The 22,238-nt window shown below is 31.9% G+C and overlaps 1 protein-coding gene across 2 annotated transcripts in view; it reads right to left on the reverse strand.

Annotated features, from left to right (window-relative positions):
• Nucleotides 1-237: 237 nt before the first annotated feature.
• The window catches only part of LOC118184327 (metabotropic glutamate receptor 3-like), a 150,714-nt gene continuing 128,713 nt past the window's right edge, over nucleotides 238-22,238 (reverse strand). For both annotated transcript variants that reach the window (XM_085816065.1, XM_035353989.2), the window contains one exon: nucleotides 238-4,104. In XM_085816065.1, coding sequence (XP_085672191.1) covers nucleotides 3,965-4,104 — 140 coding nt within the window. In that variant the 3' untranslated portion in view covers nucleotides 238-3,964. The remainder of the gene's footprint in view (nucleotides 4,105-22,238) is intronic.

Raw genomic sequence — 22,238 nt, forward strand, 5'->3', positions numbered from 1 at the left:
TAAATAATGTCTCAATAAGAAATAAACTAAAACATATGAAACATATTTTACTCACTTCATTTTCATTGATAAGAAAATTAAACCTATATTCATTTTTCCTTTACAGACGCAAGTATTTTTCTCATTAGTTTTATGAGTGATTACAGTTCTGATTTAAAAGTTTTAAAATAGTAACAAAATAACTTTTTATATTAAAGAAAGAATAATAAGTGCCGTGTTCATAGAAGAAACAAAATATTTGAAGATAAAGTACTTTATTGTTCGTAAGTAGTCACAGACATAACATAAAATACAATTCATATTACACTGATTTCAGTTTCAACACATAAAAATATACCTACACTAATATATATCAAATTCAAATTAAAACTTCTTCATATTGTTTAAATACAAATGTCATGGCAAACAAATGTTAATAAAAATATATACAAAAAATTCAGTAAATAATGTAATTAAATGCAAACGTAATGCATGCGAACTCTTAAAATATAGAAGCAAAGAGTAAAACCTATACTAACAAATAGTAATTATTTTTAAGGAGGCCTTTTTAAGCATAAAATATGTGTTCGTTTATTATACATTCGTTTATTATATACATATTGTAATATACATTAAAATAATATAACATTGAAATTTTCTAACATTACTAATTAGGTCTGCTTGATTATTATCTGTTCCTAATGTATATATAACCTAGGTTACAAACGACAAATTATCTTTGCAGAATAAACTGTACAGAAATACATTTATTATTTCAATGTGTGAAACTTTACACGAAATTCGAATCAGTTACTAGCCTGAATTAATGAGATATCTGCTAAAGGTTAGTTACTGAATTTCATCTTCATTTAAAATTTGCATATGCATATATGCATTTTAACCAGCAAAACATTATCAAATAAGTTATAAATATATTTTTAATGTACAAGAAATATTTTAGATAAATTAATAAAATAGTTTGTCTTATTGAAAGCAAGAATAATAAGCAACAACATTAGGAATGCGATCGCCGTTTTATCACCAATGCAGCAAATTAAAAAAAAAATATTATATTTGAAGAAAGAATATTTCACAAATTAAGGTCAAGCTACATTCATGTATTTAGCTATTTACAGGAAACTTCATAATGGATGCGTGCCATCTCAATGAAGCAAAGAAATATATTTATATAATTTTCTAGACATAGGTATCTATAATCCTATTTTCAATGATTATTTCATGTTTTAGACAGATCATACCCTGATATCAAAACATTTGCCTTAAATCAACACTAACAACAACAACAAACAAACAAACAAAAAAAAAACAAAAAAAAACTCTCAGTAAAAGTCAGTTCCAGATGGTATTCAAGTAACTTAGCCACATTATTAACATTTTCCCTAGAAACTGAGAACTTTGCATAGAAGAACTATGAACCATATTACGATTCGTCTTTGAAAGAAGATTAATGTTTCTTTAAAAGTAGATGAATCGACTTAAATAATATTCCTGAATTAAAACTTTATATTAATTTATATGAAATTTAAATATTCCTGAATTTTCTATTTGAATTAGACTAGTAAAGATATAAAAGGAAAAATGGCTGAGCTTCGCCGCTTTAAGCTCTTTATACAAATAGCATTTGCTATTAAATATATAACAGGATACCTAAAAGTTTTAACAGTGCTATATATTATATATTATGCGTACAGAATGCATGTATACTCTGTTATCATTCAAATTATGGATTTAATAGTACTGAATAAGGTTCTATGTAGAACTCTGAAATAGTACAACTATTGCTTCGTGAAAATTTCCTAATTATTTACTGTATTAAACGATTTTTTTTTCTTTTTTCTTTTTTTTTACAGAAAGTAGGGGCAGGATATTGGATTATATATTTGTTTATTATTTTATGCTAAAACGCTTCTACTAGTCTTGCGTTGGTCTATTTCCATTATTCTTACCATTAACGTTTAAATCTGAATTTTTAAATTATTATCAATCAGTTTTGCTGTAAAAAGGAATTCTTGATATTTTGTTACGAAAATTTACTAGTAATATATGTATCATTTTCTAACCCCTTCGAGCCGGGTAGCGAAAACGCGCGCTTGTCGCTGAGGCCGGCAATATCTTACGCGAGCGTCTCTCCAGGGCCGGGGGCTTTTTTGCTACTAAGCCTAAATCCATGAAATTTCCGAAGTATCAACGCATTGTTTAATAATGCTCTATAGAGTATTTAAACGGCTTATGCTTTATAAATATTTTTATATATATACTTTAATTACCTTATTTCTTGTTTAAATGCATATTTTACACATTTTATTTTAATTACTCACCATTTTATGAATTTTAACATTATACATCTGAAAACTAAATATATTACTTAAAATTCTCTTTTCGTATGAAAAATTTGAAAACAGGGATCTACACACAGTCCTACGTTACATTCCTTGCACTCGTAATAACTCATTTGCCGGTTTGGAGGATTTTTCCGGGAATGTGAACAAACGAAGCATCGTCGTCTCATTTTCTTATCAGTCTCTTCTGAACAAAGTTTTGGAAAATGTCTTTCAGTTAATCTTTCAGAATCAATATCAGAATTTCAGAATCAATATCTGAAATATTTTGCATCATTTCTGCTATTTCCTGCTCTGTTAAACATTTTCGACGCTTCGACATTGCAACGGTGAAAACAAAGAATTCACGTCTAACAAGATCTAATTATTTTCTAAAAACTGAACTGCAAACCGAAATACCCAACGCTTTAGAGCAAATAAAACTTCTCTACTTACAGTAAACAACTACCACGTGCGAATAAAGTGCGATTTAAAGAGACGTCATAAATCACGCCATTCGGAAACATTTATTTCCCCGTTTGTTTATATAATCAAAAACACGTGTATGTGAGTCATGCTTCTCTCATTTCGAGTAGAAGGTCTAATTTACATGTATCTGAAACCATATGGACATACAGTGCCATCTTGTGGCAGAAATTATAGTTTGAAAAACGTTCCAAAGTACTGGCACAAATACGTGACAGTCGGTAGAAAACGCAACAATCCTCTGCCACGCCTGCGTGTCGGCCGGTAGATAAGTGCGTTCGTTGCTGGCACGTATACGTGACAGTCGACGCGAAGGGGCTAAATTAACAACAAGCGTATGCTTATTCTAAAAGTAACTTAATGCCATATTTTACAATTAACATCACTAATCCATAAATAACTAAATTTGAATTAATTATATTCATAGCTAAAAAAACAACACACACACACACACACACACACACAAAAAAAAAAAAAAAAAAAAGAGATAAAACATCCAACTATTTAAAAAAATCTAAATAATCAATATTTAATATTATGTCTGTTATTTCCTTTAAATCAAATAATAATAATGAGACAACTATAGAAGCGAATTATTTATACACTTCTTACATAATTATACAAAAATTATGGAAAGATAAACCAAAAGTGTTTCCTTTGATTTGTTTAAATGCTAATTCCAAGCTTCCCATGTTTAAAAAAAGTTAAATCAGAGGATATCTAACAAGCATTTCACATAATTACACTACTACTATTTTTTCGCTTAGACACTTGATACTAAGTAACTTCTGGTAGTCTGTCTTCCCGGTACGCATTATGACAATCGCCAACTGACGGACAGGTGCAATTATTATTTGTCCTAGTTATTAGCAGGGCTGTTGCTAGTATTTGGCCAACCAGTGTGGATCCTAAATTCTGCTGCCGACTGCCTTCCTTAAATTCTAAAAATTTTGTTATTTCTAATTTTAAAAAAAATTACCCGCCTCTAAAATCTGCCGCCAAAAAAAGCCGCACCGGTTCTGGTCCGAGCTATTACTGCATTTAAAGTTAGTTTTATTATCTGTTCTATTCAGCTCAAGGAGAAAAAACTAAGAATGACAATGTATTTATCTTTCTAGCACCATACCGATACGATCGTACTCATCAGCACTCAAAAGCTATCAATAAAGATGAGAATGACTGAAGGATCCGTTGGATTTCTTCAACGAATTCTCAGACGCTGTGATCGCTGGTGGCTCCATCTGATGGAAACTTGGGTAATCATAACGCCAAAACCTTGTGGGATAACCTCGGCAGTAATCTGTTCAGAGAGATTAGAAGTCATTTGTCACATTCATCTTCTTCTTAATTACAAATAAATCAGAATTTACTAAAATATGCATGATGCATTAGCTAAAATACTTATTAAGTAAATTTCGCGGCTTGCAGATTATATTTAAAGAAAATAAGTTTGAACGTAAACATTCTTCAAAACCTATATATTTAAAGCATGTTCATCACATTCGTCTCCAAAGGCAAAATAATAACAATAATAATAATACATAAAATGTTATAAATATACATAAATATACATATAAATAAAATATAAGGTTTGCATCTAGATTTGAAAAGTAAACTGTTTATGAAATGACATAAATGCAAGTAATGTTTCAGGAAATTTTATCGTACTTAAATTGATTACACTCATATTCAGATTCATAATTTCACCTCTTTCTACTCATACTCGATAACTGCAATACTGCGGTATTAACGAGAAGTATACAGTAATTGCGGTCGTAATAATAACAACTCATGACCAATAGAGAGAGAAACTACTAACTTGAGATGGTTTGAGTATATCTCAAAGAGTTCATCATTTATTTGTTTAGAATTACAAATATGTCATAATGAGACTTTTTCAAAGGGAAAGTTTAAAAATTCCCATTTCATAGTTAAAGAAGCCGATATTTTTTCCTATTAATGGTGACTTAAGACTAATAACGTTATAAGGTATGTCTCCCCGCCTTCTCGGCATGCCTTCGTGGTGTGCTGGTCTGCACGATGGGCGCGTATTCTAGAAGTCCGCGGTTCGATTCCCAGCGAAGGCAATGCATATTTTTACTCTCTCTTGCTTCCGAAATAAATCTAATGACTCTAAAACGTAGCTAATGACAAGGGAATGTAACTAAAAGATTCCTAGTCTCGTGCGGTGGAGACAGTTGCCAAGTTGATTGGCAACTGTCTCCACCAGTTGATTAGCAATTGGCTGATATATGTATGAAACTGGGTCTATTTACATTAGACAAGAGGAAAAGCACGGAAACACTCTCGCACCCAGCAGTTCATGCAAACGGATTGGAACCAAGTAGTACTACTTATGTTCCAACAGTCTTACTGTACCAATGGAAAGCTGCGCTAAAGATGCTTCTAATATAAAAAGTCATAGTTAAAAGTGAGGAAAATTTAAGCTTTTTAATTACTGAGAATCTTGAACTACAGCTACAGACACAGTGCCTCTATGCAAAAGCTTAATAATACTGTTATTTCAGAAAATTCGAGGTTCATTTTCAGTATCATTCCCCACAGATTAAAATTTTATCTAACCTTAATTTCCTTAATTCCTTAATTTCCTACTATTTAATTACTATTAATTACTACTTAATTACCTACTATTTGGACCAGCGGAAATACCTTTTTAAAACTTAGCTTTTGATAGGAGTGCATAAAGGTTCTTTATTTTCTGATATATTTACAGCAATTGCTTCTTTTTTGTCAACGATTTCATAAACTATAATAATAAGTTTTTTATGTGAAATAATGTTAAGAGAATTTACTCTTTGTTAGCAAGTTTTACATACCTTTTTTTCTTATCACTTTGAAAAGAGTTTTATAGAAAAATTAACAGTCCTTTCCAGTGCAAGATTGACGTATAAGCTACACAAGCTATAGCTTAGGGGCCCACTTATTAAGCCCTCTCCCCAAATTAAAGTATGATATAGTATAACCAACTAATAAAGGGCCTCATATCTGAAATAGCTTAGGGAAATATCAAGTCTAAATGCAACTCTGGTCCTTTCTCTTCCCTCTCAGTATTAATTTTTTACTTTGTTCTCCCACGATAATATGGAAAGGTCTGTAATCAGTCCGTTGACCAAGAAGCACAAGTAACATTTTAAACCTCCACGAATCAAGCTTGCTTGATTATTGTATTTTACATGCGTGATGAGTCATTCAGATCTCCTTAATGTTTGAAGATGTTTGATGAGCGATAACAGCAGATTCATTTTTGTTGCCATTGAGAAAACGGTTAAATTAATTCTTTCGCTTAAGTAATTAAAAAGTTACAAAAAAAAAAAAAATCTGAAATGTTTCAGATTTTAAATTACGTTCAAAGGGCCGTTTTTTACCATTTTGTGTGTTACCTTTCTTTATTAAATATCATGTTCCTCGCACTTAAACCATAAGATCCAGTGCAACAGCAATATCGCAAAATAGTTTTAAAACGAGCATATCTTTAGAATTTCCGATACAGAGACTCACGCGCTGGAGATAAAAATGTTTTTTCTGCACAACGTTGCCATTGCTCGCTTTGAAATCCTTGAGTTTGTTAATCAAAAATTCGTCAAAGTTTTAAAAAATAGGAAATCGATCATAAAACAAATTTCAAATTTCAAATTTGGTCTTCCACATGCTCATATTCGTTGGAGGATTACGTTATTCAAAATTCGATGACTCTATGTACCGTTGTTTTATCACAATACGAGGAATATACATACATTTATGCAGATTTTTCATTATTTAATTTCTTCAAATATAATGCAGGACTCTAACATTTTGTGGCAACAGTTTGAAAAGTGAACCGACATTTATGAGTCCGACGCAAAATGCCAAAACGAAACTTAATAGTCCTTCGGGATTCAAATCCCTTTGGACTAAAAATCCATAATTGATAATAGAATTGATAATCAATTTTTGATTCATTGGTTAGCTGTTGAAAAAAAATTCTTTACAGTTAATTTGCACTTTGTAATTACAATAAACATCTATTAAAACAATATTACAATATGCGTTAAAAATTAATTACTAATATGCTAGTGCAATGCACAATTTTTAAACCAGAATTTTAATTCACCATGCAGTCATAACATCTAAAACCAATAAACTAAATAAATACAATAACAGCAGTTAAAATCTTCAAAAGTTCTTAGTCGCGTTCATTCTCTGTTATCAATGTTTAAGAGAGAGAATCTTTATTAAATACTCAACACGATGTCGATTTCAAACATCGTTCGGCTTTTATTGCTGAAAACTTATTATACGATTTTGAAACGCTTATCTGTCCTTTTGTAATTAGTACATAATTTTGTAATTAATGTAATTAATATATAATTTTGTAATTAATGTATTAATACATAATTTTGTAATTAATAAAAAAGTTTGTAATTGATGTACTTAATACATAAAGTACTCTGAATAAGAATACAAGACTTTTTTTATTTTTTTATTCTTATTTCAAAAGAATTTCGAAAACATCCATCTGTAGTGTTTCTGTTAAATAGTAAAAGTTATTACTTTTGTGGATCCCTGCAAAAGTTATACTACAAAATCAATCGAAATTGTAATATTTGTTTTAATTTATTTTCAGCTAAAAAAAAAATCTGATATGTAACCCCATGATTTCCATGTACGGAATATTAAATTATACACAGTTTTTTCTGCAATTTTATTTAAACATATTTCATCGAATTTCATTAAAGATATATTTCTCATTTAATTAATTCAGTTCTCACTTCTCTACAAGGCAAAAATACATAAGACTTCAAAATATCTTTATTGAAAATTTAAATATATAGAAAAATATAAACACCAAATACAGTTAAAGAAATAAAAAAACTGCAATTCGAATTGGACTTTCTACGCAAAAATAGCCAATTCGGCCAGCGGTCAAGAAGGCAGATTATTGGGTGTACAAAACTGAAAGTTTTCGTTTGGTTCCACTGGACAAAAAGACACTGAAGGTGCAGAAACAGACTTAATTCACTATTCCGCTAAGTTTCAAATGTAAACAGATATGCCTGCTATGGTAAAAAAAAAAAAAAAAAAAAAAAAAAAAAAAAAAAAAAAATAGCTTAGCCGCACTTGAACAACTTTTAAATTGTTGATAATTCTGCAACTATTGGATGCAGATTATCCAAAGGCATAAAAACCTTAACTGGAAGATAAGCAACAACGTAATTCAATTCATTTTTAAAGAAAAAATGCAGAATTTACCAACATATAAGAATAATTTTAAAAAATGAGCCCACGAATCCGAGTAACAGAGTGGTCATATTATAGGTATACATATTTATATACTTTTGGTTTGCCGATTGCAAACAAAAAGAGAGGTGCACAACTACATTTTATTACAGTTCTATATATAAAATTTCAACGTTCTGAGGCTAATCGTTTTTGAGTTATATACATACATATATACATACATATATACGTACGTACAGACGTCAGGAAAGAAATCTCTTCTGAATCCATTTTAAATCCTTTTGGCAACCCGTATTGGGGGAAAAGAGTCTTTTATTCTATCCTTACGTAGAAATGTTACGCAAAAACATCGTTAATTCCATTCGATGGAGGTCAAAATGGATATTTTCGTCTAAATATGACACCCCAAAATTTTTCGCGATTACAATACTTTCTTTACTTCGTACAAGGAAGTAAAACTACTTATATGGACTTTAAATTGTTAACCAGTGGATACGATGGTTCAGAGGACTGAAATTCGCGTAAAGCTTACTGATATTTATTTCCGCGCCATTTCTCTGATAACATATTTGTTAGCATTTCTTTTGATTGAAATTGAAGTCACGAATTCGAAGGTTGCAAATGCTTGGCTGTGCCTTTAAAACTTTTAGCACAGATTAGATGCCCACGCTCATTTGTTACAGATCACCTATCAGCTTTAATTTGTCGATTACCGAAATTATGTTATCGAAATTTCTGTCACGTACTCTGTTGATTGATCTTCAGTCTAAAAACTATTTCGTCGAAAGGCTTCTCTGGCATCCAGATTGCTTTATTGAATTTCTGGAAGTTACACAGAAAGCAATAACAGAACACCTTGGATGCTGCTTAAAGCTTGTTCGCAACGCTTATGTAGCAATAAAATTTGAAGAGTGCGATAAAATGTTAACATTATATGAAATTTATCTTAATTACTAATGAAGTTTATCATAATCATGTTGTTTAACTTAAAAATTATGATGTTATACATATATACCAACAATCAAGTAGTTATTACACATAGGAGCAATTACATTGCAACGTAACAACATAATTGTTTATGTTCGTGAAGTTTATCTTAATTATGTTGAGTAAAAATAATATTAGTCCATTAAGAAAAAAACTGTATAGGCTAGAAAATAGGCTTTTTGCTCGTAATGCAGGATGTATGGTGTAAATTAACAAACTCCAAAAAGTGCTGTTATTTTGTTTCATTAGGATAGCAAGTTGATCATTGGATTAACAAGTGGTAAAACGTATTTTATATATAATCTATAGCTAGGTCCATTAAATACAAGCGTAGATAGTCTATCACATAAATTTGAACTAGATTTTGTGAACAGCGCAATAAGAAAGAAATTGCTTAAAAATATGTCTTACTTGCGCAAGAGAAGTTTGAATTCTTCGAGAAATACTTCGTACGTATTGAAATTTATAGTATAAAAAAAGCACTGAAGCCGCAAAACCGAGAAAGTAATTAGTGGACTATAGCTGCCGTATTGAAGGACCCGGGTTCGAATCCTAGAGAAGGCACGATGTTTGTAAATGTATAGTGTCTGTGTGGCATAAGGGCACTCTAAATATGTGGCGAGCCGAAAGTCGTCTGGAAAGGTTGGTGGTAAGGGAAGAGGATTCGGGAGACCTACGAAATCGTCCAACCCCTGAGGTGCTCTCCCTCAAAATTGGAATCGGGAATGAGATTAAATCGGGCTGTCACCTGTATGCTGCTGAAGTCTCATGCTAACGACAGGCACATCTGACTCCTTGTCGCGACGAATGTCGTGACCTTGTGAGGACCATTGTCAGACAAGTGAGATTGGTAATAAAACAACAAAAGTACTGAAGTTTACATTGAAAAAACACATTTTAACGATTATATAACAAAGCAAAAGATTATGCTACAATAAAAGTTCTTTTATTACTATTTAATATAAAAGAATTAGGTTTAACGCCCCACCGTTAGAAATTGCTGATAAATAAAAGGCACATTTTAAGCATTTCAATTAATTAGTTAATTGTCTGCAACAAAGCACGGAAAGAAACATTTGAAAGAGATCTAACCATCCATACTTTGAAATCCCGTCCCTTTCATTAGCCTCCATAGTACTGAACGACGATATATCGTTGAATATCCGATGGAGCTTTACTATTCGCATTGGTTAGTGGTCGCATGCTTGAGCTTAGAAAGAAAATAATCCAGGGAATGAGATTCTGTAACATAACAAAAGAAACGACAAGGGGTGGTGGTTCCCAGATCCGTACGACCTACCGCAAAGTGAGTACTTACTGAGTTTTTTTGGCACAGCAGCAATACAGCTGCCCCCCCCCACACACAACTGCATAGCTATTTGTAGTAACAGCACGTAACTTAAACGCATAGCCTGGAATTAAACGCAACTAGAAATCCACTCACCGCTCCCAAATGGCACTCCACTCTCAGTCAGATACATGTCTCATACGGCAGTTCTAGAAGAGTATTTAATTTTAAAACTTTGAAAACTAATTGAAGATCTCATTACTAAATTATGTACTGAAGATTACAATATGAAATTGAAGATTGTATTAAAAAAACACCACTCTTAGTCCTGTTTAATATTAAATAATGTTCAATACACTCTTAAAATCTTAGGCTTCAAGGTATCAAACTTGAACTGATTGAAAAGTATTTGATAATTTTATTCAGGCCCTCCCGGCTGACTTGAATATTTCAGTAACATATATTCAAACTAGATAGCCCGGCGGTCATACGAAATGACCGCTGTTCTAGATATTGTAAATTGTAATTAAAACGATTTGCGCAAAGGTGTCTGCTAATTCAAGCGTAATTACCCACGGCAGGTGGGGAGGACGCCCCTTTGCTTACTGCCCCATGGAGTTTCCCCTTCTACTTGCTTAATTGCTTAAAGTAGAGTGCAATGGAGGAAACCACTGGCGGTACATTTCTTAAGAGCCACCGCTAGTTCAATAAATAAAGATGATTTAAATAATAAAATGTTAATTCACATGTCAAAGATCTCTTTGTACGCAACATTTCTTGTGTAGATCTTTCCATCATTTTTAAGCTCGCCTTGCAGAGGACATCCATTATTTTTAGTATTACGCCCGTTCTTTCATGAACTCTTGAAAATGCAACATAAAGTTGACCGTGTGCAAATGCAGACTCAGGTAAAAAAAATGCCAACACGCTTAAGCGTTTGGCCCGGAGACTTATTGATGGTCTTAGCAAAGGAGCGTTTTACAGGGAAATTGTCTACGTCTCAATTGAAATGGCAATCTTGTGCCATGGCACCTTCATCCCATTGGCTAGTACAGTTACGCAAGCAACCAATAAACTATCGGCGACAAACAGACACTTAAGCCGCATATATATATATATATATATATATATATATATATATAGGGTGAAGTAACATTATCTCCTCCGAAACGGCTGGCTCGCGGGCCTAGCGAAGCACACCGCTGGACTTCGCAGGTCCGTGGCACGCCATTTTGACTATTCGCGTCTTCGTAGGACTTGAATTAGCCGAGATATTAATTAAAAACTAATTTTCCCGTACGTTTTCCCTCATTTTCCACTTTCTTTCTTGGGTTTTCCCTATTAGAGGGATTTGGCTACGTGCCAAATTATTTTTTCTCGAATATCTACGGAACGGCGTCGAATTGAAATTCGAGACGCATATCCTCGGATTCCAAAAAATTCTCCGAAATATTTTCATCTTCGTATGACTTTAATCAGTTGAGATATTAATTAAAAACTGCGGAAACGTTAATTTCCGCTCTCATTTTTCCGAGTGGCAACAATAAACTATCGGCGACACACACTTTAGCCGCTTATATATATAAAGACTTATCTGATTCAGAGAAGGAATTTTTATTTTTTCAGGTAACAAAGCTTACGAAAAAAATTATGCATTTACATACTGGGAAAAATATGAGAAGAATTTAATGTCTGATTATCGAAAAATTGAATTTAACCCTGACAGTTTAGATGTTCCATTTTAAAATATCCTTCTTCGGATCCAAAACCTCTATCCGATTATCAGAGCACTGTGAGACGTTTTAAAGAAACGTGTAAATCTTTGTAATGTTCATAAAAAAACTGGATGCACAGCTTTGATATACTACTTAGAATATATACCGAAATGTCCTTCAATCGTCTTAACAACTGATCGTGTTTTGACGCCGATATTTTACCTTATCATAATGTATATTTTAGATTACTCCAATCTTCTCCGAGTCCTGTAAGTCAGCGAGAAGATATTTATATATTATTGTTTTATCTTGATAATCGCAATAAAACATGGACATATGTTTCTGCTCCTGATTTGCTTAAATGTAGGTAAAATGCTATTATATTTCGCTGCTAAAAGTGACTTACGCTTAGTTCCATTATGAATTTTAATTTTCATTTACCCATCTGACTGTTAATTAACAGTTTTTTGTAAGCAATGATGCAGTTTTGATCGTGTCATGCACAATTGGAAGCCCCGTGGAGGTCAGATATATCTTTCAGCCGTAGAAGTTAATTAGAGGTTCTTTCAAGGAAAGAACTTCGGCTTATTAGCAAATGGGAAGGCGTAACTCATTACAATTTTTTATTAGCCTTTGTAAAATCAAATAACGAATTTTCGAAGAAATCACAAGGTGCAATAATTACAGAGCCGTGATAGAAAACATCATTTCTAAAGCTTTCGAAAACATGGAATTCAAAATCCATTTTTCTTCTAAACTCTCCGCTCAAGATCGTTTCTGAAACTTTTGATGATGAAATATAGAGTTAAGAAACTCGATCATTAAAAGAACCTACGAAAAGGCATTCTGACCATCGGTATGTTAACATGATAGGGGATTACAACATTTGCTTAAACAGAAATTTTTCTCATAATTTTTTAAATATGAAGAACAACATATACCAAAAAATTAATGAATCTCGAGAAAACACAACGAGTACGTACATTAACCATGCGCTTGATTACAAAACAGAAGAAATTGCTTATTTACTATATTAAAGAAATTTTATGTTAGTAGTGTTGCTAATCTAAACAGCCGGATACTTGGAATTCAACGCATTCGTTGAGAATGGCCAATACCCATCGGCCATTTATCCACCTCATCACTCAGAACGTTGCCCAAGTTGCACCTCAGGAAGTAACAGGAATTGAAAAATCTCAGACAATGGATCTGATTTACCCCTCCTCTCTACCTGCCAAACTATTCCATATGACTTTCAGCTCGCCAGTATTTTAAGTGCAGTTGACTAACATGGTGACCGAAAAGTACAATTGTTTGTATTTGTTTCGTTAAACAGCAGCAAATCTTCACACGAGGCAGACACTTGAAATTATTGAAATTTTTTTAAATATCATTCTGTAACATGATGCAGGTACCAAGTAACTCTATAGTAATGTGCTTAAATTAATTTCTGTATAAATATGAAGCGTAGAAGACAACAAAATGTTTTTATGTTTTAAGGTATTTTCTCTCTCCTTTCCGCATTCCTTCATGGTGTAACTGGAAGCATACTCGACGCATATTCGAGAGATCCAAGGTTCGAATTCTGGTGAGAGCACTGCATATTTTTCACGTCTCCTGCTTCAAGAAAACGCAATGACTCTGTAGTGGTGCCCAAGCTAAAAGGTGGTGACGATAATTTGTCACCACCAGGATTTTGCTATTGGGTCTCCTAATCCCCAGTCGCCTTTTGAAAGAGCGAATATATAAGGTGTTTTCTCTTTCCCCTTTACGCATTCAGTTGATGGCTATTAAAACCTTTACGTCATACTGGCTCGTGAAAGGGCACTTTACTGACGCTTGACACTATACATTTAGTTTTTACGAGATAGCTTTTACTCTTTTCGTATTGCTTGTAGTTGTTACATGATTATACATTTTTGCTAAGGAACTATAGTGTCAAATGTATTTTTTAGCATTAGCTTTTAAACATTCCTCTTACTTATTATATATATATATATATATATATGAATTTTGAACATGTTCGTAAAACATATCTGCGATAATTTAAATCTCTTAGCTTTATGTTAAAAATAAACCCAAGTAAAAGACACCATCTATAGAGTAAAAAATTAATTAAACTGAAATTAGTTGAATAGGTTTAATTTGTATCTAAATGAATATAGATATGGATAAATTAAATTTGTAGAATTAATGTTCTGCTCCAAGAACAAAAGAAAAAAAAACAGAATCTGAATTTTTTTTACACTAAATACATGCAATTGATAGATTTGTTTCAGCAAAACAAATTCTGTTGTTTCAAACGCCTCAAAACATTTCTCTCGCCGTAACTGTAGTTTAATAACTGCTCGAAATACGAAATCCGTTTTGCATGCAATAGTTGAAATTCATAAAGCAATCGTACGTGCTTGAAAGTCTTAACATGTCTGAAATCTTTTACACTAGTACGTTTTCGACAAAGATAAACCAGCTTCAGATCACTACAAACTCTGAAATATTATTTAATCCTTCACACAGATCATAAAGATTTTCTTTATTAGATCATATATAAGCATTTCAAGTTTGCGTTATGAATAAGTATAGCGAGGAGAAGATGCTATCTGAGTCTTCTTATGCATCATTCAGTGAATTCTTAAGTCATTTGAGCAGTTACGATAAATCTAGATTCTAGATTGCTACTATTAAATGACAGTTGCGTGACTCATAATTTTTAATATTAATGTGATAGTTTCCATAGCAACGGTGAACCAAAATGCTTTCCTCTGTTCAAGAATATGAGTTCAGATAAATACTGGATTTCTTTTCTATTCTAAAATACACACAATTTTCTAGTAGGTTTGTAAAATAATCATTGATATAGCCATTTGTTTGCGTTTAGAAGAAATGATTTCTGTCTGTGTTTGTTTTTCTGTAATATATAAAATTATAAATTCTATTGAATTTTTGTGGCATCTTGACTTAACTCTGGGTAACTCTGGGCCTTTCTACACAAGAATGCTATACAAATGTGAGTTTAAGGTGAAGGCAAGAGACAGGTAATGTCAACTGTGTATGTGTAAACTGTATTCAGAACTATGTAATAAAAATGGAAGATAAATCTCTCAGTTTTGACTAGCAGTACATTACTCAGAACATCGAAATCACGAAAAATTAAAATGCGTCGAAATATCAGAAGAGATTTTGAAACATTATTCTCTAGATCTCCGATCGTGTCCGTTGAGGCTGAAGTTATCTTTAGTAAATCCAACTCTAGTAGCAGATTCAGATTATTCAATGAATGAGCTCCTAGGAAGTTCCCTTATCTTAAATGTTTAAACAGTATAGAGTAAGTTTGCATAAGTCGTACTCCTAAGAAATACTAGGTATGAACCTTAGCATCTATGAAAAAAATAAAGATTATGTACGGTAATAATATCTTAGGTTGTCGTTGCTACTATTTATTACAATAAAATTCCCCACAGTTTACTTCCTTGCATAAAATTAATAAAATTTATGAACGTGAACTTAATACAATTTAAACAACCAATATCATAAGATTCTAGGTCGTACCACTTATATCTTAAATCGTATATCTTTAAAATTGGGTAATTATAAGAAAACTTCCTTTTCCTCAAATAATTAGTCCAAAGGGGCAATTTGCACCTGCAGAACTATCAATTTTGTTTTGGCATTTTGCGTCGATTGCAAGCGTTGTTTCACTTTTCAAAATGTTGTCATCAAATATTAGAGCCCTGTATTATACAGTACAAAGTCTTTAATCCGGACGTCCATAATCCGGAATGATCTATAATTCGGACCTCTAAGCTACAAACTTTCTGCGCATGCGCGTTTAATGCAAAACGGACGGTATAAGCTAGGCTAAAATAATCTAATTATCTATTTCAGTTAATGTTGCAGATTGCGTTGTTCCTTAATCTTCTACTTGGATCAGGCTTATTATTTTTTGCAGACTGTTAGACCAATTTTATATAAAAAAAGCTTGAACTTTCGATTATGTCAAAAAGAGTTTCCGATCCTGGAGCTGCCAAAGGATCTACAAAGCGAAAGCATGTTTCAATGTACCGCTTCCGATAGTGAAGAAAGTGACAGAGAGGTTATTGAAAACGAAAAAATTTAGATTGACAAGTTAGTCGGTATTCTCGACACAGCAATTACAGGACTTGAACAATGTAACTGAACAAGAAATTATGTCTGTTTATAGAATTAAAGAGAAAGTAGTAGCACAAAAAACGAAGCAACTTAAACAACTTACATTGAAAGAAATGTTTAATAAAGTAAACAAATAAATATTAAACTTTTTTTTTGTAAATTTTGATACCCTTTATATCATAATTGCTCTTTATTTCATAAATTACGGTTTCATATTTTTAATTTTATACTTTTTGCATGCCATGCTACCAGATTTAAGTTGATGATCAATAATGCGGAAAAACCCCTAATCCGTAATCGCTGAGGTCCCGACGAGTCCGGATTAAAGACTTTGTACTGTATTTAAAGAACTTAAATAATAAAGAATATGCATGAATGTATGTATGTTTCTCGCATTGTGATAAAACAATGGTACCTAGAGCCATCAAAATTGGAATAACGTAAACTTCCATAGAATATGGGCATGTGAAAGCCCTAATTTGAATTTAAAATTTGTTTATTATCGATTTCGTATTTTGTAATCTTTCAACGAATTTTCGATTAACAAACTAAACGAGTTTAGAGCGAGCAATGGCAACTCTGTACGAAAAAAAAAGTCATCTCCAGCGTGCGAGACTGTATCGGAAATTCTAAAGATATGTTCATTTTAAAATTATTTTGCAATATTGCTGTTGAACTAAATTTTATGGTTTGAGTACGTAGAACATGATATGTAATAAATAAAGGTAACACACAAAACGTTAAAAAAACGCCCCTTTGGACGTAATTTAAAATCTGAAACCTTTCAGATTTTTGTGTTTTTTTTTAATTTATATAATTTATTGCAACAATGATCACAAAAAAATATTTTTTATTTTTTTATTAACTCTAGAATATAAATCATGTTCTCATCCTTTGTTGTATAAGCACTGAATCATATTCTGTTCAATGTATTCCTCACAAACGATATAGGGAGGCGAACACAATAGGAAAGAATATTGTCTAAGGGGTAACTCGTTATATGACTATGGGGTAACTCGTTATATGACTATGGGGTAACTTGTTATATGATTATGGGGTAACTCGTTATATGATTATGGGGTAATTCGTTTTGCTGGAAGAGGAGCAATCGGTGTGATATTAAGCCTAATATTTTCAAAGTACTAGTACGATTTAAGGCATGGTACGACTTTCGCAACCGTACCCTATAATATTTGTGATTCGGTACCAAACGTAATGTTCGACAGACTAAAGTGGGACATCTGGTAAACCAGAGAAATCGATCGAACTGCGGATTCGAAGAAACTTCTTATGCATGAAAAACCTATGTCAATAAGGATTCCATTGCGCGCAAATAGTCTGTAATTACGCAAATATTCTGTAGTTACGTGTAATATTACGTTCAACATAAAAAATAATTCCGCTTCTACAGAGTCTTGTTAAATTTTTCAGTTTGGTGAAAAACATACTGTTGGAAAATATGTCAGAGAATTACCACTCTCCGGAACCAAGAAAAAAAAATCCGATGTGTACACCACATGACTTCCTTGTACAGAATATTAAATTATACGCATTTTTTCTTGCATTTCATTTAAACTTATTGGATTGAATTAAATCTACTTCGCCGACAGCGCATAAACCACAATAGAATAAATGCATTCTTTAAAATTCACTCTAGTATTTGTTTACCATAGCGACACTCTGCTCTAGATTCGCATTCACTTAACAGTATTATATTTCGTTCATATTATAACTCATAATGCACAAAATTTATATCATTTAAAAAATAGAATTATCTAATCGTTGCCACATGTTCTACTCAAATACTATAATAAAGCTAGAATGATGTATAAAAGAAATTAAGCAAACAAAACAAAAAAGAAACAGTTTTTCGCAGACGATTGAGTATTTCTCATTCAATTATTTCAGTTCTCACTTCGCGAGAAGGTAAAAATACATAAAAACTCAAAATATCTATATTAAAAATTACGAAGTAAAACTTAAACGCTTATTTCCTCGAAAAAATTCCAGAAAGGGTTAAGCATGATTTAAATAATAAATGAAGGCGTTATCTTTGTTGTTGCGAAGCTAAGTTTCTCTAGATTGGAAACAAATCCACTACTCAGCTGTTTCAAATGTAAACAAGCAATGGCTGCAATCAAAATAGGCTTACCGGCACTTAAAAAACTTTTTAATTGCTGATAATTCTAAAAATATTGCATACAGATTTACTAAATACATAAAACCTTTAACTGAAAGATAAAAACAACATAATTCAATCATTTTTAAAGAAAAACATGTTCAATTTACAAACATGTAAGAGTAAAGAAACTGAGATCACAGAGCCGGGTAACAGAGTGGATATATATATACGTACGTACATACGTTCGTACAGACGCCTCTAAAAATTCTCTTCAGAATTAATTTTAAAGCAGTTTTATAATTTTTTTTGGTGGAAACGAGTCTTTTATTCTGTTCTTACGTACAGATATCACGCAAAAACATCGTTAAATTGCATTCGATAGCGGTCAAAATGGATATTTTCGTTGAAATATGCTGCCTGAAACATTTCGCGATTACAATACTTCCTTTTTACTTCGTACAAGAAAGTAAAAAAAAAAGATTCTTCAATAATTTGACGTCTCTTAAACTTCATAAAAGTACTAAACTTTACTGATAACATAAAGAATAGATTGTCAAATAAAGCATGATTGAAATCCAAAGCACATGGTCATAAAGTTTATATTTCTAAAGCATATTACATCTGTTTATATATTTTATATAATGGAATGGAGAAAGTTAAAGAAAATATTAAGTAAAAGAATGTGCATCTACAATAACTGAATGTATTCAAATATATAATGAATCTAGGTAAGACGAATTGTCTGTAAATACTCATATCAATACTATTCTATTAGCGACAAAGGACTGCAGATGTATACGTATTATTCACATAACGCATAAAAAAGAATTTTTTGAAATTATAATAACAAAGGAAACGCTTATAGATGTACGTTACATTCCAAACATTTCAACCTTCTATTTACACTTTACGATTTGTCAGTGATTATAGAGAATAACTCTAGAAAACAGTTTTTAACAAACATTTCTTCCGAGAATTACCGTTTTATCTATGGATTCATGTGCTAGGTGAGGACTGTGCGAAAAACGATTGAGTTATAAACTGACAGAAAACATACTGCGTGTTGTAGAAGATATTGTGTTACTAAAATATTGAAAATTAAACACAAATAGGCAGCATCATATGGCTATTTTAAAGAAACACAAAAATTGAGTTCACTTCGCTATTAGCAGCAGAAGGTAAGAAGGTAACCAGGGAATAATTTCAATGCAAATGTGTGTACCAGGTTAATGTCTTAGCTTATCGTTATGTTTGTTTACATCTAACGTGTTGTGAATGGACATCGTAACGCACTTAGTTTTTGTGCTAATATATTGCCGAATTTCAATTTACCTCAACAAAACTGTGGTGTGGTGTATTTAATTAAGGAAAAGCACACTAGGGCTATCTGCTTAAGGGGAGAGATGCCTTCGTGGAGGACCAACAGAACTGTGCTTTCATACTTTTAATAAATATCCGGCTAAGAGGTTAGGGGACCCGGCAGCGATAACAAAAGCCCTGGGTTCGAATCCCGAAAAGGCATGGTTGTAATTGTCCGTCCCTTCATAGGAAGTAAAGGTGACCCACCTATTAGGCGCTTCCATAATAATGTGACCACCACTTTTGGCTCAGCCGAAGTAGGTTGAGGGCCCGCCATTGGACACACACACACACACACACAAAAAAAAAAAAAAAAAAAAAAAAAAAAAAAAAAATCTGAAATGTTTCAGATTTTAAATTACGTCCAAAGGGGCGTTTTTTAACATTTTGTGTGTTACCTTTCTTTATTAAATATCATGTTCCTCGCACTTAAACCATAAGATCCAGTGCAACAGCAATATCGCAAAATAGTTTTAAAACGAGCATATCTTTAGAATTTCCGATACAGAGACTCACGCGCTGGAGATAAAAATGTTTTTTCTGCACAACGTTGCCATTGCTCGCTTTGAAATCCTTGAGTTTGTTAATCAAAAATTCGTCAAAGTTTTAAAAAATAGGAAATCGATCATAAAACAAATTTCAAATTTCAAATTGGGTCTTCCACATGCTCATATTCGTTGGAGGATTACGTTATTCAAAATTCGATGACTCTATGTACCGTTGTTTTATCACAATACGAGAAATATACATACATTTATGCAGATTTTTCATTATTTAATTTCTTCAAATATAATGCAGGACTCTAACATTTTGTGGCAACAGTTTGAAAAGTGAACCGACATTTATGAGTCCGACGCAAAATGCCAAAACGAAACTAATAGTCCTTCGGGATTCAAATCCCTTTGGACTAAAAAAAGATTTTAATAAATAAATAAAATAAATATCGACGTAAATTGGCATTCACTTTATGTCTATACGTTTCTTTTTCTTTTCTTTCCAAAATTAATTTAAATATCTAAAAATACTTCTGTCATTTTATTAAAAAACTTTATATAAAGGAAATCTCACAATTCCGACTTGTATAATTTGAAAAATCAAGTGCAGTTCTGAGAGAATATCTACGACATTTAATTGTGAACTTTGTAATACGACAAGACGTTAACTGTCAAGTAAACAGCTGCAGTTTTGTAATTTTCAGTTATCCTGAAACCTGCCGAATAGATGCACTAAAATTGACCTACGTTGTTAACTGATGGTTGTTTTTCTGTGTTTCTTCCATGTGTAAATGTGACAAGACAGGTTTCCTCAGAAAACCCTCCACGAAGGCATCTCTCCTCTTGGGAAGATTATCCTCTTGTGTTTGCTGTATTCCAATAACCAATTATGCCAATATAAGTAATTCCAATAACCTAACATAATCTAAGTTGTTAATTAATGCTTTTTCGATATCCCAGACTTTTACGTGTTCCGGTATATAACTTTTGCAAAAACATACGGGATTTTTGTATGAAAAGAACTAAAATTTACGTGTATTTTATATTTAACAAAATAAAACAAGGTGAAAATTTTAATAGATGGAATTCTTGATTTAAGGCGATCGTATAAAAACTAAGATTATATTTTTTCTTGAACAGTCTCCTTTCCGATGTTGACATAGTTTTCACAAAATTCTTACACTCAGAAATATCATACCTGGCAGTATACTCGTATAATGATGTGATTTAAAACAGCGTTAAATATACGTTAACGTGAAAAATTAGACAGATTAATATAGGAAGAATGCAAACACAACATGTAATGCTCCGAAAGAATTAAATCGTCAATTATATAATCGTTTTGAATCATTGAAACGTTTGGAGAAGATAATTATTTTATTCATATGGGTTTTAAAAATAATAATGATTAATTTATGAACCCAATTTTAAACAGAAAGCATATTTTTTTGTAAATTTTGTTGAAGTGAATTCTATTTTTGTTGTAATTTTTAATTAATTTTTTTAAATATCAAAAGTGAACGCATTTCATAAAAAAAATGTCTGAAAATGAAATGCTGACGTCTTAAGTACAACTGAATCTTAAAACTACTTAACATTTTGTAGACTTATTTTTCATCATTCTATTCACGAAATCATTTTCGTTATGACATTTTTGAATTAGTTGACAGCTAGTATTTACTTTGTTTCCTCGTTTTGCTACTGATTTGATGTGCACTGACATTCGTCTCTTCAAAACAACTGAAAGTCTTTGACCGAAACTGCGACAGGTTGAAAGACCTTTTATTGTTCGTATGCACTACTTGGTTTCGTCACCAGACTAATAGTTATAATTACTAAAATATGCTGGTTAGTTTAGTGAGTTAAGAGTAAACTTGAAATCTAGAACCTGGAGGCATTTTATTTGACATTTGATTTAGGTTTTAATTAGACTGTCAAACGAGCTTTAAATTTCTAAGAAACAAAGCAAAATAAATAAAACGGTAATAGGTCTGCAGAGAAAAGTAAATTGTCGTAAATTTATTTTGGATTTATGCATGCATAATTCATTTGTGAGTAAACAGATATCATTTTATGTTGGAT

Source organism: Stegodyphus dumicola, chromosome 4 (assembly GCF_044657685.1).
Source record: "Stegodyphus dumicola isolate Sdum_Otavi_A_Nest chromosome 4, ASM4465768v1".
In the NCBI taxonomy this organism is placed as follows: domain Eukaryota; kingdom Metazoa; phylum Arthropoda; class Arachnida; order Araneae; family Eresidae; genus Stegodyphus; species Stegodyphus dumicola.